Source organism: Alnus glutinosa, chromosome 13, assembly GCF_958979055.1.
Source record: "Alnus glutinosa chromosome 13, dhAlnGlut1.1, whole genome shotgun sequence".
NCBI classification, from domain to species: domain Eukaryota; kingdom Viridiplantae; phylum Streptophyta; class Magnoliopsida; order Fagales; family Betulaceae; genus Alnus; species Alnus glutinosa.
In genome coordinates, this window is record NC_084898.1 from 24,820,064 (window position 1) to 24,839,653 (window position 19,590).

Here is a 19,590-nt window from a genome sequence, read left to right on the forward strand (position 1 = left end):
CTTTAATGTTCGGCGATGATAAATTTTTACAAATATACATACAAAAATAAAGAGTTTAAATCCATTAAATCTAGAAAACGATTTACAGTTTTCAATTGAAGATCTTGATCCCAAGGTGGATCTTGTCCAAATCTTTTATCGAGAGACGAGTACCAAAATAATGTAGTTATTATTCATCGGACAAACACTATATCACCGACTCTCCATTATCTCTCTACAAACACGTATAGCATTTTTCAAAAGAAAAATGTGAGAAGAGTACTCTCAACAGAGAATTTTGGTAACCGATTGACCTTTTAGGTGGGAACGATCGTGGCACTTTTGACAAAATTTATGTGGTCTTTGAACAATGGAGGACCCCCTCTAGGGGAAAGCAAGGACTAGGGGTAGGGCTGTATTCGAGCCGAGTCGAATCGAGTATTGAATGTTCAAGTTCGGCTCATTTAATTTTATTTCGAACACGAGTCGAATTCGAATTTATCATCGAACGAAATATTCTGTTCAACCTTGGCTCGTTTAATTTTATTTCGAATACGAGTCGAGCTCGATCTTATCACGAACTGCTCAATTAACTTATTCATTTCTTATATAAAGTAAATATCGTGATTGTTTATATTTTCATAAATCCATATTAATCATTAATTAATCAAGTCTTATTAAAATTTTATCATCTGAGTTCATTAAATAAATTAACTTGAATCTTAAATAATATAATCTCGAGTTTATATGTATGTATATAAATTTATTATGCACATACACAAATTACATGTGTGCACACAAACACATATAACCACACATACTCACAAACACACTTATGTACACAAAAATCTATAAAATTAAACTCACAACAATAATTCAAGCTATATCTATCATATTTGGATAATGATTCATTTTTACTTAAGATGTTCTTATTACAAAATTAAAATAATAGTAAGAAAAAATTGTAAAAATGAAGTTATACGAGTTTATACAAGCTTATCCGAGTCTATCCGAATCGAGCCGAGTTTATACGAGTATGTCTCGTTTAATATTCGAATATATTATTGTGTTCACGAACGGCTCATTTATTATTCAAGCCGAGATCGAATCGAGTTTAACCGAACCGAATCGAGCCGAGCTGACGAGTGGCCGAGCTCTTCTTACACCCCTAACTAGGGGATTCCTTGTACCAAGAAATCCATGTGATTGACAGCAAATAGGCTCAACTTTAACCTGTTCGTGGATTATAGCCTCATAGTTGCCTATTTGACTCCTACAATTTTTATTATAAACTTTTCCCTACTTGCGTGACTTTTTTTGATTGCCTTTATATCAGGTAAACTTAGTTAATATTATATAGGAGTCAAATTTTTATTATAAACTTTTGCTTACTTGAGTGACTTTTTTTGATTGCCTTTATATCAGGTAAACTTAGTTAATATTATATATATATATATATGCTTTGCGACGGAAGGATTCGAACCTTTGAATAATGGAACCAAAATCTGTTACTTTACAAATTAATGTGGTAGTTCATAATTGATGAAATGATTAACTAAAAAAATTAATTTGTCAATCTAATTAATTACCGATTGACTTGTTAACTATATACTCTTAATAGAGACGAAACCAATGGTTCTTAGCATTGGGAAGGTGAAAGCCCCTCTTCGCATTGTTTTCATTTTATGGGCTACGGCTTTGTGTAGAATCCTCGTAGTGGACAATCTTAGAAAGTGGGGGGTTACATTTAACCGGTGTTGCCTTTGTAAGAAGGATGCGGAAACTATTAATCATTTTCTTATTCATTGGAGTATTCCGTTAACATCTGACACTTGGTTCTTAACCATTTTGGGGTCTATTGGGCCATACCTGGTAACATTCTTCAACTTCTCCATTGTTTAAAATTTCTTGGCGTGGTTATCCTAGAAAAGCTATCTGAAAAGTTATTCCCACTCTCTTAATGTAGAGCATTTGGAGAAAAATGAATCATCGGCTCTTTGAGGATAGCGATACCAATGTGCTTTCTCTTAAATCCTCCTTCCAAAGATCTCTTCTGGATTTGACTATTGTTGCATTCCTAAATCTGATTCAAGGAATTTAGTAGATGCAATTTGTTCTCTAAATTGTAATAGCAACTTGATCTTTGACTCTCTTTCTTCACTTGTATACTTTTCATGTACAAGAAACTTTCGTTTTTTAATTAAAGTATTATTATATTCATAATTAAAAAAAGAATTCTTTGAAAAAAAAAATATTTTTCAATTTATTTTTATGACGTGGAACCTCTCTAAAGCAAAGCCCGAAGCCCTTCGAACCCACCTCTGCATAGTAAACCCCGAATACCTGCAATGGCTTGCAAACCACATGTATCGCTCAAGTTCATACTCGAACACATGCAAGACCTCGAGGTATAACACCATTGAAGCTGCTGTTACGAGACCAAAAACAAAAATTAAAGTACAATTTTGTCCCCCTAAACTTAAAATTTTAGTTCTGCTTCTAACTCTAAATTATTTCACTAATTATGAACTAATAGGAAGCATAATTTAAATTTAGGAAGCATGGCAAGTAATGATGCTGTTTTATATTTAATGATATAATTGAAACGGGTCAAAATGCGTCCCACACAGAAAGGGAAAAGACTACAAGAAGTGAAAGATAGAAAGAGAGTCAAACAGATGAGCAACGAGGGGTTGAATTGAAAATGCAGGTCTTTAGGGTTTTGCCCATAAAAACACTTATTATTGGATTGTTTGATAATGGTTTTGAAAAGTGTTTGTTTGTCTGTTTTAGTTTGAAAATGTGTTTTGATACAATATATAAAGGTTATAAGTAAATTTTTAAAATATTTTGTATTTTTACCAAACAAGACCCATCGAGACCTCATTTTGATGAAATTTTTATCATGCATGTTATCCAACATCCATGCAGGATCATGTGTAAAATGTCATAGCTTGTGTTTTTGGTTGAGAATAGATACTCCTCTAGTGGGTATTGAACAAAAAATAGTCATGCATAGCTAGTGTCCTTAATATTTGTTTGAAAAATATACGCAACGAAAACATTGATTCGGTACCATTTTCGCACAATATATGTATGATCTGGCTGGCTGAAGTTGTTCAACGTGTTTGGCTCTCGAATTACCAACAATTTCCTCTCTCGACAGTGCAGCACGCTACTAGAACGATACTCATGATACCCACCATCTAAGTCTCACATTTAGAAAATCATATATAGAGAGAGTTTTTGTTTCATTTACAAGAAGACCTGGTTACAACTTTTGCCTACGCTTATTATGATTATTATTATTATTATTATTTTATTCGGTAGGCAAAGGGGACAAGAAGCACCAAACAATATGAAAAAAAAAACAACTCCTTTCCCTTTCCCCGCATTGAATGAAAATAAATAAATAAATTTTTTTTTAAAAAAAAGGGGTTGGGGGAATAACTATCTAGGGAGGGTTGATATCACTGATAAGTATAATAATCACAAGAGGACCCATGTAGTGAGATTATGCACAGGCTAATTAGTGTTATAATCCACTTTTCTAAACCACGAATGTAGAATGAAATTCAAAAGATGGTGACTGGTGAGCCTTGCCTTGTCAATTTCAAAGCTTCTCTACAGTTTTATTATTATTATATATGTTTTCCCAAACAAATTTGACCCAATTTTAAAGAGAATTTGGGTTTTTCAATTCATCAAGTTGTGTGAAAGGGACATTGATGATTGACCTCCATGTTTCCCGGACCCTAAGGGGATTCTTCTGATGGAGTCATGAACTCAAACTATCAACTTTATTTGATAAAACTTGTTTCCTTCTCTCTTTTATTTTCACTTTTTAAAATAAAAATATTAACAAATAACCCAAAATTTTTAAAACAAAAAACAAAATGCACCAACTAAAAAACATTAACAAACGGATTTATAATCGCAATTAAACTCTTTTGTTGTAAATCCACAATTTTTCGTCTCCGCGCAAAAAATACGTATAGACAACGATCATAATGTTTAGGGAACATCAATTAACCCGATACCCGCTTCATTAATCAATTAACCCAAAAACAGCTTCATGGTAAGGTTAGTAGTCATCCCATGATTCCCGGCATGAGGTACTCGCATGAAAAGAGTCCTGGGATATAAGGAATATTTGCAACAAGGAAGTCTTTAATGAAAGCGTAACACGTGACAGACGATTACAGCAAAATCTGCTATAAAGAGTAGCATACATCAGGTAAAAAGAAACTTCCGTCTCTTCTTTTGCACATTGCCTTTCCTTTTCGTAAGATTATTCTCCTTTAATTCATACAGACTTAATTCCTAACAAAACAAAGATCTTAAATTCAAACTTTATCTTTCGCCGGTCGCTAACCTCCCATTTCAACATTCATTCAATGGACCCAACTTCTTTCATTTTCTTCTTTCCTTTTTGTCTCTAAATTGGGTGGTGATAAAATTTCTTCCAGCTGACCACCAGGTCTATGCAACTTGATATATAAGAATATTTTGATTGAGATTGATCTCGACGTACAATCTCTTGTCTAAGGAGGAGGGTGGTTGATTTGGAAAGGCTTACGCGTAGATATGTACATGTGGCGTAATTTGATTGGACAAACTATTTTTTAGTACAACTGGAAAATGGTTTACTGACAGCAATGGTCGACGGAATGAGTGATTTTATAACCCCAGAAAGTTGGAAAATGATAGAAATACTCACAGTGCACAACAAGTGCACAACACCAAGACACAATGGAGTGGGGCCTACACATTGAGCCCCACTCTATTGTATCTTGGTGTTGTGCACCTGTTGTGCACTATGAATGTAAGAATCACTCCCCCAGAAAGTTTGAGGACCAAATTTTATTACTTTTGAAAACTTAACGAATTAGTGATTTGATAAACATGAAAACCACCGAACCAAGTTTGAATTTAGCCCTTAAATTTACTTCTACATGACTTCTGGTAAATAAATAAGAAAAGTAATTTTTTTTTTTTTTTTACGAGTAATGCTACTCTTCACATTTATTCTTCACACTCGTTTTACATCCATTGATATAACGTATTATAAGTGAATAACTTAAAACACGTCACATCAGCGGGTATAAAGTAGATATGAAGAGTAGCGTTACTCTTTTTTCACTTCAATCGAGGATCTTAATCCCAAGAAGAATCTTGTTTAAATCTTTTATCAAGAGACGGATACTAAGATGATGCGGTGATTATTCATTGAATAGGATCAAAACAATTAATAAAAAATAAATATTACGAACGAGAATACTAACTTCTTCTTCTTCTTTTTCCCCTTTTAATGCACTCTGAACAAAGGGTTCTGGTAACCGATTGACCTTTTGGGTGGGAACAATCGTGGCACTTTTTGACAAATTTATGTGGGTCTTTGAACAATGGAGGACCCCTCTAGGAGAAAGCAAGGAGATTCCTTGTACCAAGAAATAATCCATCTTATTGACAGCAAATAGACTCAACTTTAAAATTCAAGAACTAACCTGTTCGTGGATTATAACAGGATAGTTACTGATTTGATTTGAGTACTACAACTTTTATTATAAATTTTTATTTACTTTTACGTGACTATTTATATATATATATATATGGGTACGGGTTGCGACGGAAGGATTCGAACTTCTAAATATAGGAACCAAAATCCGTTACTTTACAAATTAATGTGGTAGCTCATAATTGATGAAATGATTAACTCAAAAAATTAATTTGTCAATTTAATTAATTACCGATTGAATTGTCAACTATACACTTTTAATAGAGGCAAAACCAATGGTTCTTAGCATTGAAAAGGTGAAGGCCCCTCTTTGCAATGTTTTCATTTTATGTGTAGAATCCTCATGGTGAACAATCTTAGAAGGCGGGGGTTTCATTTAACTGGTGTTGCCTTTATAAGAAGTATGAGGAAACTATTAACCATTTTCTCCTTCATTGTGAGTATTCCGTTGACATCTGGCACTTAGTTCTTAACAGTTTGGAGTCTCTTAAGCCATACATGGGTAACATTCTTCAACTTCTCCATTGTTGAAAATTTCTTGGCGTGAAACTATCGAGAAAGTTATTTCCGCCCTCTTAATGTGGAGCATTTAGAGATAAATGAATCATCGGCTCTTTGAGGATAGCGAGATCAATGTGCTTCCTCTTAAAACTTCCTTCCTGAGATCTCTTATGGATTTGACTATTGTTCACGTTCCCAACTCTGATTCAAGGAGCTTAGTAAACTTGATTTGTTATCTAAATTGTAATAGCAATACGATCTTTAACTCTCTTTCTTCACTTTTATACTCTTCATGTACCTCAACTTTCATTTTTTAATAAAAGTATTATTATTCATAAATAAAATAAAATAAAATAAAATAAAATTTTATTTATGAATAATAATACAACTCCTTTCCCTTTCCCACCATCTAAGTGTCTCACATTTAGAAAATCAGATATACAGAGAACTTTTGTTTCATTTAGAAGAGGACCCGGTTACAACTTTTGCCTATGCTTTTTTATTATTATTATTATTATTATTATTATTATTATTATTTTTTATCCAATAGACAAAGGGAACAAGAAGCACCAAACAATATGAAAAAAAAAAAAAAAAAAAAAAAAAAAAAAGGGAGGGGGGGAATTACTGTCTAGGGAGGGTTGATATCACTAATAAGTATAATAATCACAAGAGGACCCATGTAGTGAGATTATGCACAGGCTAATTAGTGTTATAATCCACTTTTCTAAACCACGAATGTAGAATGAAATTCAAAAGATGGTGACTGGTGAGCCTTGCTTTGTCAATTTCAAAGTTTCTCTACAGTTTTATTATTATTATTAATGGAGTCATGAACTCAAACTATCAACTTTATTTGATAAAACTTTTTTCCTTCTCTCTTTTATTTTCTCTTTTTAAAATAAATTAACAAATAACCCAAAACGCTTTTTAAAACAAAAAACAAAATGTACCCTCTTAACAACATTAACAAACGGATTTATAATGGCAATTAAGCTCTTTCATTGTAAATCCACAATTTTTCGTCTCTGCGCAAAAAATACATATAGACAACGATCATAATGTTTAGGGAACATCAAGGAATTGATGTATATTATATCATCAGATAAACAATAAGCAGCATAAAAAAATTGACAAAAACAGAAACAAATAATTAATTTCAGATCAAATATCTAACATGTGTAGCAATACATCGTATGAACCAATACCCTCTAAATATTTTTGAGTTTCCCTCAAAATAGGAATTATTTTTCAGTCGGGGAAGACGAAATAATCAGGCAGACTGGCAGAGCACATCAAAATTTAAGGTAATGAGCCACAACAGTAGTTTGAGACTAGCAATCTGAAAAGTCAACCAACCTCTTCTGAAAGATTACTTAGAAACAGATCAACAACCAGATGGCAAAATCATTCTCAACCTTGTGAGATAATCTCTTCATAACTTTTCATCTAGCATTCCAAAGTAATTTCCGATTCATTGCCGGCGGAGCTAATCCAGGGATATCCCGGATATCCTTGTTGTGTGGGTTCACAAGCTGAAATATAGAAGTACAGAATTCATCAAACACAAATTTTTTTTAAAAAAAAGTCTAACAAAAGTTACAAAATCAACAGGCATGAGAAATGCAAGGTGTTATTTGTTTCAAAAGTTTCGGCTTTTTATCGGTAAGAAGAAACTGCAAACAAAAAAAATGCAGGGTCGTTTTGAAAAAACTTTTTAGAGGGTTCTTTTTGCTTTTTGGAGGAAAGTGTTATGATGTGCCATAAATGTGAAAGTAATTTTGAGTGTTTTGTGTTTAAAGTTGTTTGTTAATGCTTTTGTTTTTTTACTAAAAAGCAAAAAAAAAAAAAAATCTCCAAAAACATTGTCAAACGAGGCGTAATCTTTTTGGTCATTAAAGAGAAACAATTTCATTATACAATATGTTAGGACAAGTTGAAATGAATAAGATAGAAGCAGTTCACTGTTCTTTTCCCCCAAGAATATAAACTCATCTTAGAGGAAAAATTCAAACTTGCATGCAACTTAATTTTAAAGAAGAAAAATTCTAAATTTAACTTTTCCTGTATGTGTAACAAAAGTAACTTCTTGGGCTAACCAAACAACATCTTGGATAATTAAGTAATCACAGTATAATGACCAATCAAGTCTAGAAAGTCAATCAGCCTGAGGTCAGCTTATAAAAAGTCCAATTGACCACAAAGAAAAAGGTTGGGCAGGAAAAAATCATGATACCATTCACACACACACACACACACACACACACACACACACACACACATATATATATATATATATATATATATATATATATATATATATATATATAAAATATTCATTAAGCTACGTCTAAATATTAAAGGAACATCAAGGATTCAACTCCAATTGTTAATCAACTGGATGAGAGAATTAACTTTAAAGTAACAACAGGAAAAAATTAAAGGTAAACAAATAAATTACCTTAACAATAATGACAGCTATGACTCCAATGACAATAAGGAAGAGTAATGCCATAATACACCTGTCAGTTGCAACCTAATAAAATAATTAAGGGTAAGTACAGCAAGTCACAAATGATACTCAATATATTTGACAAGAATAGGGAGAAGATACTTTCAGAGATTGACCTGCCTACCAAGTTCCTTCACAAGTTGAGAAGCTTTCTTGATTGAGAAATGGATAGAATCCAGCTCATTAACAATCCTACTCATTTGTTCAGTCTAAACATAAAAGTAATACATATCTTTAGTAACAACGGCGCTGAACTTTTTTGAAAGAAAAAAAGAAACAAGATGAGAAATTGTGTGGTGCGCGTGTGAGAGAGAGAGAGAAAGAAAGTTAAATTCAATATGACATAATAAACTGCCACGACATCTATTTTTTGTGACAAATTACACACCTGAGCCTTTAGTGCTGCTGCAGTCTCTGTTCCGACATTGACAGTGTCATGAACAACCTGTTACAAACATTGAAATGCATTAATTTTCTTTCTCGGTAATTTCAAACTTCAAAACAGTAAAAGATAATTTTATGTTTTCTTCTCTCTTTTTTTACTTCTCTTTTTTTGGGGATGGGGGGGGGGGGGGGGGCTAGATTGAGGGATTGTTGAATTTGAAGCCATTTCGTTCGTTAAGATTTTGTAATTTGTATAGGTCTTGATGAGGTAAGCAGCATGAGCATGCTCTAGAACAACATCAGTAACCTTCTAAGAGTAAATAGGTAAGCATAAGAGGAAATCATGATCAGGCTTCAAGATAGCATATGAAACTTATCCCTCTCCACCTCACCAAATGGAGAAACTTATTGCACCAAAAAAGAAATGATCATGAGAAATAATCCAACCTTTTTTGACCTCTCAATGGCTTGATCAGTATCATCCATCATCCGGTTTCCACTATCTAATAGCTGTTGATTTGTCATGGCTGGAAAATATAGCCTGTCTCAGCATCAATTATAATTCATATTGGAGAAAAATTTAACACATTAAAGTAACATTTGATGTACATACAAAGGTATGAAATACATCAAACACGGGGCATGATTCTGAACCAACTTAGAAGTATGCATTGGTTACTCCTGAGTTACATAACTCAAATTAAGAGTTACAGTTGTACAGCAATCAAAAATTTCTGAACCATCAAAAAGTGGTGGTTCACATATAATATTTTTTTTTTTTGATAAGTGGTTCACATATGATATTACTATGACACTGATTTCACCATGCCAATGAGCCAGTGACATTCTCATATTAGCATTTTTTTTTATAAGTGATATTCTCATATTACCATTACCATTTTTTCTTTTCATATGTATGTATATATGTAGACACTCACTGCATATGTATAGATATATTTATCAGAAACAGAAGTCCTAAACTGTAAAATTATCAAGATATCATCTGGACAGGTTAAAGCCACAAATTGGCCAAGGAGAGATTTAAGGAGTTGCTTGTATAATAGATTGCAGCAATCCAAGGAACCATAATGCATCTAATCCAACTCAATTGCCAAAGTAGCCACCCAAACCAACTTTACTTGTCAGATATGTAAATCTGGCATCTTTTCACTTGATAAAGAAAATATTGTAACTATTTCTAGATGACAAAATTCCACCGCACATCCACAACTAAGCAGAAATCTGTTTAGCAGGTATCCTTCAATCTCCATGTCTTGCAGACAAAAGGGCATGAGCAGCAGAGTCATCCCTACAACTAACTCTTATTTAAGCATAAAAGACCACCAAAAGTAGTAGATACATCAATGAAAATCAGCATGGTCGTGAAAAGGATGTATACTTACTTGATGCTAGCATGGCATTTTCTTCCCCAAATCCTTCGGTGCCACCGTCAAAGAGATCAACTCGCTTGGTTTCAAGATTGGCTGCAGATCTGTATCGACAACAAAATGAAAATTAAGTCCTAAGAAAAGAATTAAAAATGTACAACTAGTCATTCAATGATGCAAAAGATTTATAAAAAAAACAAATGATGTCACTATACAAATGAGCAAATGCGTCCAGATACATGTCATACAAAAACATGATCACTTTCCAATAATCACCATTTTCAAATTAAGATGCAACACTGACCTGAAGAAAATCAGTATCTTGACTCATCCAATAAACAATCAACCCAGCTCACCTAAACCAAGCCTTAGTCCTAAATGATTGGGGCAAGGCCTGTAAATAATCTGAGTTGCTCATGAACAGCTCAAGCTCGAGCTCGGCTCATATAAGTTCGACTTGAGCTCGAACAAAATATATGGCTCGAATATTAATCGAGCCGAGCTCAGATAAACTCGGCTTGACTCAATTTAGACTCATTTAAAGCTCTTTTATATAAAGGATTATATATATTAGTATATATAGACATGTGTATGTACATCTATGTTAGTACAAATATATTAACATTATATTACGTTATTATGTTAATACTTTAGTGTATAAATATAGAAAGAAATGTATATCTTGCATATGTTTATATGTGTGTGCTCGCGCGCATGTTGTAACATAAAAACTTAACGTACTAACATATATTAATACATGTGTTACCATACATTTGTTAATATGTTCAAATATGGTAGTATATATTGCTATGTCAATATAAATGTTTGTATGTTAGTATCATGTTGACATATAAAACAAATATGCATAACATACTTTTAAACGTGTGTATGTGTGTTTTACATATTATGTGTGTTGTAACATCTATATTAACATACAAACATATGTTAATATCAATATATTAATATATTAGTGAACAAACATATATCTTTTTTATAAGTAATTTTTTTGTCCCCAAGGAGATGGGAAATGGGAGATTCGAACAAGTAACCTCACTCTCTGCCTTACTACAAAGGGAGAAAGTGTCATTTGAGCTAAAGCTCATTGGGGTGTGTGTGTTACATTTTTTTTTTGATAAGACAAAAAAAAAAAAATAATAATAATAATAATAATAATACATTTATTATTGTTGTTGTTTCTTTTTATCATATATAAAAGCATAATAAATCTATTACAAATTTTTTCATTCGCTGCCTTTTTTTTTTCCTTTTGTGGGGCCTTTTATTTGTCTGGGTTGCTCTTTACTACTTAGTTACCCTAAAAAAATGAAGCTTCATTTCAATCATTAAGGGTTACACTGTCATTTTAAGTATAGACCTAAATCAAAGACCCTTCCTTCCTTCTTCTACAATATATTACAGAAAATGATTTAGTTTAGGTATTGTAAAAAAAACTACAAGAGATTTCCAAGTGTTCCATGAGAATAAGAAAGTACGTGAAATTAAATATGAACCATTGAAAAAATTACAGAAAATCTCCTGTAATTTTTTTTTATAGCACCTAAGCCAAATCCTACAAAAAATATATTCGCTACTCCATGGTTTTTTAAGATTGAAAAGCTCATAAGATGCAAAAAATTGATATACTTGTTTCTTTTTTTTAATATATTATTTTCTCTGGTTCTCGTTGTTTGCTCAAATACTTCAGCCAAACAAACCACTTCAAAAGTTTAGAAAATCCCTCTTAATATGCTATTTCGTTCTTCTTTTTCGATTTGGGCTTTCTTTCTCAGGCTCAAGCTCAAATTATTCAAGTCGAGCTCGCACCGAGTTCAAACTTGGCTAAATTTTTTCAATTCAAGCTTCAACAGCCTCTTTTAGCTCAACTCGAGCTCGAGCTTATATAAAATTTTGTCAAGCCGAGTTCGAACAGCCAATACTCAGCTTGATTGAAGCCCTAATTGGGGCCAATAGTGAACACTTCATCAACTTGTTAAGGTCAGCTACTTGTATCTTTTTTCTCCATCATACCCTATCTAAAATTATGCTCCATCACCTTTGTGCTTATCATTTTCCCTTTCACTCCTACCAGTGTTAATTTTTGACTCCCTCTAATTCTTTTCGTTCCGTTCAACTTCATCAAATCACTATTTCTTAATGGTACAATTATTAAGTCTTTGTTGCACAAGACCAAGCCATCTTAGGCAACTTATTCTCATTTTTTTCCACAATAGGTGCCATCCTCGTTTTAAGTAGAGAAAATAATGTTTTTTTTCAACCAATGGCACCTTACATCATCAAGGTAACTTAGAATAACGCTTTTCTCAGACTATTGAAGTTGTAGAGAGGCTAAGAGAGTATAGGGACCCCATTATAACTATTTACTTACAATAATCCAACATCACAAATTTTGGGACGTTTTTGAGAAGCACAAAATTTAAAAAGCTCAATGTGTTAACACATATTTCTTGAGGTTTGCAGTAAAAAAAAAAATTTCTGTTGATTTGTTTTAAGCATTGAAATTTATTTGGAATAAGGCTAATATGGAAATTGAAAACTTTGATGCTTTAACTTGTCATGGAAAACAGAAAGAAGGAGAAAAGGTATGACACTCAATTTGGGACAGAGGAAGCAACAAAAAGCATAGGAAACCTAAAAGAAAAAAAGAACATTGCAACAAATACATATATGACACATCAGATGCATTTTAGATATGTGGAATTACTTTTTCCGCTTTAAGAACTGAATAAAGGCAAATTTTGAATGATGTTAACTTACTGCTTTTTAAGAGCAACATATGAATTCAACTCTTTGATCTGCATAAAGTAAGAACATCATTCAGTACACATGGACATAACAAAAAATTTGAAAAGTTACAAAACCAAAGGCTAAATAGAGATTAAGATAACAACCCACCATTGACTGTTTTTTCTCATTCAGCATCTTGTTGGTGCCTGGATCATTTCTACTCTCCAAATCCTTGACTTCTCTGTCAAATTCTTTAATAAGCCTGAAAAGACAAGCCAAATGCTTTTTATAGGTAAATACAACTCACACATCCACATAGATTTCAACCCATGACCCATCCTCCACCTTATTTATGGGAGGAGAAGACACATTTGATCCAAATACCATTTTTTGATAAGTAATAAATTTTAAAAAAAAAAAAAAAAAAAAAAAAAAAAAAAAAAAAAGCGTAAAGGCGCCCCTAAGTACACAGGTAGTATACAAGGGAGAGAAGGAAAATGAAAACACAAACAGAGAGCAGCAGAAGCATTATATAAGACATTTATCTCAGATGGACAGCTTTTTTTAAGTGCAACTTTCAAGCATCAATTAGTAAAGTAGGTCCTGGCTTTTGGCAAGAAACTAAACATCCAATGTTACATGCAAATTACCGTGATCTCTAGATCTTAACAGAGCATAAGTCCTTAGGAATATTATTCACTGATATTTTGCAGGATGTTCATAATTCATAGCATAGAAACTTGAACTTGACCTTTCAAATCTCAAGAATAAAACCTCTTAGAACCTTCAATTTTTTTTTTTAAAGTCCAGCAAAATTATTTTTGTGATATGCTCATAATGTCATGTTGAGAACCAGGTATAAAGATGACAACCAGACAAACAAAAGCAGAGGTTTTGAACAGAAGAATCTAAATTTAAAAGGATTTTTCTCTCTATTTTTAATAAGCTATTGAATTGGCCAGTTGCCTTGGAGAAAATTTTAACTATGGATAACCTGATGAAAAGGAAAGTAGTCTTGGTATACTGGTATTGCATATTTAAGTGTTCTAGCCCATAACCCGCGCTATGCGCTGGATTCTTCATTATTAATTTCAAAACTTAAACACATCTCCATCATACTTTTCATTATAGGTTTAAATCACGCCTCTTTCAATAAAAAAACATACTAAAGGTTATACACTAGTACGTTACTGAACATAGTGACACAATCACACACAGAAAATTGTATGAATATTCATTCATGTATAAATCCAAAAAAATAATAATAATAATAATAATTACTATCATAAGACCCTTAATTTTAGTTTAATCTATATAAATTAAAACATGTTAAAATCTTTGTTCTCATAGGTGTAGTTTGAAATGAAAAGAAGTATAAAGAAGAAGAAAAAAATAGCAAGAAGAAAACCTAAATTCTTATTATCAAAGCATTAATATAAAATTAGCAAAAATCTATGATATTGTTGATGTGATACCTATTATATTTCAATAAAAATAAAACTCATATAATTCTGAACATTCGGGAAAAAAGATAAAGAGCAAAATAAACAAAATCATTTTTTTAATACAAAATAAAACAAAATCTTTCGGTCAATATTTAATGCAATTAAATATATCTTCACATCAGGTTCAATGCTTAATTATCTCTTCGTATTTCGAAAGTGTTTATGTTCCTTTTGTGTACAACAATCAAACAAATTTTTGTCTTCTTTTGCTTTCAAAAGTAGAAAAAACACTTCCAAAAAATGCCTGAAAACCCGAGTAAATCACACAAACGAAAAATAAAATAAAATCTCATAAAACATTCAAATGAAGAACAACTCAATCAACAATTTCACAAACAAATAGAGAAGAAACATTCACGTGGTATGAAATTCTCTTTGACAAAAGTTGCTTTGAATTTTCTTCTTGCATTGTGGTGAGATGATTTTTCAAGAGAAAGCAAGCATTTGTGAGATAAGGGCTGGCAGAATTTTATTAGAAATAAGAAAAGAGAGGGGCTAGGGGTGGACAGCTAGGTGAGAAAATAGGCTATGGTTTTATCTTGTCTCCTTTTTATTTTATTTTTTTGACATGTCCACATAAGAGGGGAAGGGAGGATTCGAACTAGTGACCTCCGCTTCATGAGGCGTGGTCCCCCGCCGATTGAGCTACCCCTTGGAGACTCTTGTCTCCTTTTATGTCCTAGGGTTTTGAAATATTGAGGTGACATTAGGAAGAAGAAAAAAGAAATTGGAGGCCATTCTAGCATTTCCTGTAGAGTATAATATTCTCAAGAGTTTTTTAATTTTGTATCATCTTTCTCATAATAATGTGCTTCGGTGGCAAATCTAAGGGTTAGGATGTGATATGAACCCTTGGGAAACTGTATATGCATAAGAACTGAAATTTTTTAGAATTAATGCATGCAATACCCATATGGCCGATTATGGGTAGTTAATGTAATATGTTTTTAAATTTTAAATTGATAAATGCTTTCTTGTATTATCTTATCCTTCTCATATCTTCCCATTTTGTCTTCCTATAGTTTTGGAAAGTAGTAAATTGTGAGACCATAATTATCCTACATTAAATCTCGTCACTTAATGAAATCCATATAAGGAAAATGTTTGAAATAAATCTTGGAGAATATAATACTACATGGCCGGTGGCTATGCAGTGATTTAAGAGATTTTGAATTTTGGCAACTTTTCCGCTTATAAAAATGCTAAAAAAAAAACATGAAAATTCATGAACTTTTCATTAAAGCACAGTAATGACACTTATTCATCAAAAAAAAAAAATTAGGACACTTGTCACAATTCTAGCCAACTCTCTTGAGGGTTTCGGCTACTTTATATATATATACTTGTTAATCCATTGCTCGATTGCTAGAGTTATGGTCACTTGTTTTTGCAATTTTTGGGTTCAACGAATAATGCCTCTGAAAGTGGTTGAGGTGTACTTCAGTTGGAAAGGTCTTTTTGTAGAAGCAGTGTTATTTGGAAAACAGCTTCCCATTTGCCTTATATGGACAATGTGGAGAGAGAGGAGTAACAGCACATGTAATTCCATTGATTTATTTATTCTTGAGCTAAAGCCCTTGTTTTTTCGGTCATTGTATGAGTGGACTAATGGTTTCAGTAGTGTCCATATCTTCTTTTGCAGACTATGTGTACTGCTTATATGTATTGATTTCCTCTTTTTCTAATAAATTTTCTATTGCTTATCCAAAAAGGAAACAAGAGAATTATTTGAATTGTACATGGAAACCCCATACAAATGAATAGTAGTCAACGTTCCATTGATTTCGCTGGAATTATGAGCACTAGTAATTTTCATTTAGATGGTCCATTTTTTGGCATCAGATAATGAGAAAGAGAAGTAATGCTACATATCATCCCCTTGTCCTCCTTTTGTCCCCCCAAAATTGATGTGGCTCTTAAAATCACCATTGGATCAAAATTCAATAGTGATATATCATAAATCCAATGGTGATTTTAAGAGCCACATCAATTTTGGAGGGACAAAATGATGACAAAAGGGTGATATGTAGCATTACTCGAGAAAGATACCCTAACCTACATTTGAGCCGCCCCAAAAGCTAGAATGGGTTTTAGATCCAGAATAAATTGCCATGTTACACAACAAAATGTCGATGACCAAAATCAATGTCTCACTGCAAGTAGCACTGAATCTATAGTTGATTAAAGTAGCCCACCTCTTGTCAAGCCTAATCAAAATCAAAATTATATACTGCAAAAACTTAAACTCTTAATGAATATGATACTGCTTTATTGAGTTTAAATATTCTCCCAGAACTAATTAACCATGCAATAGGCTCCATATTGGATAATTATCACCATGTCAGCATCAGAAAAGACCTAATATGCACCACTTTCTTGGTGATTTGGTAAATCCAAGGCACGAAGTAAATGGCTACATGAGTTCCAAACTTCCAATTCTCACAAAGCAAAACAGATCTATGGACTTAAATCTTATCATTGAAAATTGGCAAAAATTGGTTGTCTGGCTGTTAGAGTTGTTCACTGGGTGTCAGACAATACAAAAAGGGGAACTATACCTCTAAATCAGGTTTCTCCACCCCCTGAAGAACTAAGTGCTCTCCTTGAAACTAACTTTCCATCCTGTGCATTGGTTAGGATGGTTTATTTAGTCTCCCAGCCCAAAAAAAAGAAGCTCTTTATCAGTCGACACATACACCGATACACAATTCAATCACCAATTTCTCTTCTGTAAAACATGATAAATACACTCTCACAGTTTCAATGATCCAAAACGGCAACTTCATTTTATCATTGCTCACAAAAATGAAGTTAATCACATTACTTTCTTCCCACCACAAATAATCTGTTGACTGTAATTTCTAGCACACTAAATACAGTACTTTGCTAAACAAACTGCATCGTAGATTCCTAATAGAGCTTTTAAATGCTGCTTATAAATATTATAAACAAACCCTACAAATAAGAATTACACAGAGACAGAAAAGAAAGGGGTCAATTGTCAAATACCTCTTACACTCCCGCATCTTTTCCGTGAGCTCTTCCAACTGCCTACTCTGCCTATTCGAGTCCCTAATCTTCTCCAACTTCTGAAATCCATTTCTGTGGCATCACATTATACCACACAATCAGACATGACCACACAGATTGCATCCAACACTTCACAAAATGAATAAACAAGCTAAGCTAAATTGTCATCTATAACTAAAGCAATATTATCTCTAAAATCTTAGAACTTTTAAGCACCAAAAGGCAAAGGCTTTGAATACAGTTCTTGTGACTGAAATGTTTGATCATATACATCAGATAAAGCAAAACTCCTAATGCTCTAACAATCTAATTGCAAAAATGCAGCAAATTAAACAAAGAAGATCGCAATCCCTTACGATAACGCTCGGAAGATATCGGCGATCTGTCCGTCAATCTCCGCTAGCTCCTCGCTGATCGCAGATAAAGGATCCATCTCGCAAATTCTCAACACCTCCAAAAACCACTGCTTTTTTCACACAAAATACCTAATCAAACGAGTTTTTTACACACGAAATGGCAATCAAAACAACAAAATTCAAGCACCGAAGCCATCGCGTCCCGCGAATTCAACCGAGATCAAACACAATGCAGCTTCTGAAGCGATCGAATCCCCGTTCAATGCAGAATCAAACAAAACCGAAGCAATGTTATCTTTCAGCTGAAACCTAATCGGAATAGAAGAAAACGGCTTCAAATTCCGGTAGAAACGGAATTTTGATCCGGCATTTTTTGGATTTCGGATTGGATCCGAAGTTGTCGCCGAGGAAGTCGAAGGGTTATAGTAATCTTCAGATCCGGAAAATTTTCTAAAAGCCAAATGCAAAACAATAATGTCTTGTCATCGTGATTCACAGTAAATTTTTCCTTTTATTTTTATTTTCTTGGTTTTTTTTTTATAAAAACAAATCAGAGTGGGTTTGGCTCTCAAGTGTGAGAGGTTTAAAAAACGACCGGCAACTTTGGACGTTTAAACCGCTAATTAAGATCTGAGACGACACGGGGCCCACGAACATGGGGAGCCGTTTCTTTTCCATGAAGTCATTTGTGCGTGCCTGTGGTGGGTTGTCTTGTTACGTGGCCGGGGTCTCGCGTTTTCGTCTGTAGGATTGGTGTAGTATACGAGAGGTGTGGGGACCCAGAGACACGGACGGTTGTGATACAAGTTGACGCTTAGTGTGATCGTAGAGGATCTCAGCTCTCTTTCGGGGAGTAGGAACTTCGAGGGTCAGAAGATTAAATGAGGGTTAAAGAATATACTTAGTTATTAAAAACATTATTTAATTTAACATTTTAGATTGATTATGACTACAATTATAAAAATTTTATCGACTAATTATGTATGCATTTAATAATTATTTAATTTAACATTTAAGATTGATTATGACTACAATTATAAAATTGTTATCAACTAATTATGTATGCATATAATAATTATTTAATTTAACATTTTAGATTGATTATGACTATAATTATAAAATTGTTACCAACTAATTATGTAATATATGCATATAATGATAGTTATCTATTGTTAAATAAGAATCAGTTAGAAGTCGTATTAGAGTATAATTATGTTAAATAGTGATAGTTATCTATTGTTCTATTATGGTGCAAAACTCATTTAGTAGTATAGGTTTCTATTGTTTTTTGAATGAGTTTATCTTCAAGATAGAGTATGAGTTTATCTCCAAATCTTTTATTTGTATTAGGGATTTATCTTTTAGTAGAGTTAAGAGTTCATCTCCTATTCTATATCTCTATCTAATGCCTTTGTGCTTCACTTATTTATAAGCGTGAGTGATTAATAAAAAGTAAACAGAATTAATCTCAAATCTTATGTTTGAAAAGATTTAGGTTCTCTTAGGGTCCGTTTGAGTTTGCAATTTCAAAAAGTGCGATTTAAAATAACGATTTTAAAATGTACGATTTAAAAAAAAATGATTTTTAAAAACGCAGTTAAGCGTTTGGCAAAATCGCAGTTTAGCCTTTAAAATCGAGAATTTACCTTTAAAATTTTGCGTTTTCAAAAAA

General features: G+C 32.8%; 1 protein-coding gene across 2 annotated transcripts; it reads right to left on the reverse strand.

Annotated features, from left to right (window-relative positions):
- Window positions 1-7,128: 7,128 nt before the first annotated feature.
- On the reverse strand, window positions 7,129-18,441 carry LOC133854357 (novel plant SNARE 11-like). 2 transcript variants are annotated; one of them, XM_062290519.1, is made up of 10 exons: window positions 17,919-18,441; window positions 17,542-17,634; window positions 13,196-13,289; window positions 13,058-13,095; window positions 10,298-10,386; window positions 9,342-9,421; window positions 8,899-8,955; window positions 8,631-8,719; window positions 8,460-8,534; window positions 7,129-7,533 (listed from the first exon to the last, which is right to left on the reverse strand). In XM_062290519.1, the coding sequence occupies exons 1-9, from the start codon at window positions 17,993-17,995 to the stop codon at window positions 8,477-8,479; spliced, it is 675 nt and encodes a 224-aa protein (XP_062146503.1). In that variant the 5' UTR covers window positions 17,996-18,441; the 3' UTR covers window positions 7,129-7,533; window positions 8,460-8,476. The 2 variants fall into 2 exon arrangements, with proteins under 2 accessions (XP_062146503.1, XP_062146502.1); XM_062290518.1 differs by having other exon boundaries at window positions 8,627-8,719; window positions 17,919-18,438.
- Window positions 18,442-19,590: the final 1,149 nt, after the last annotated feature.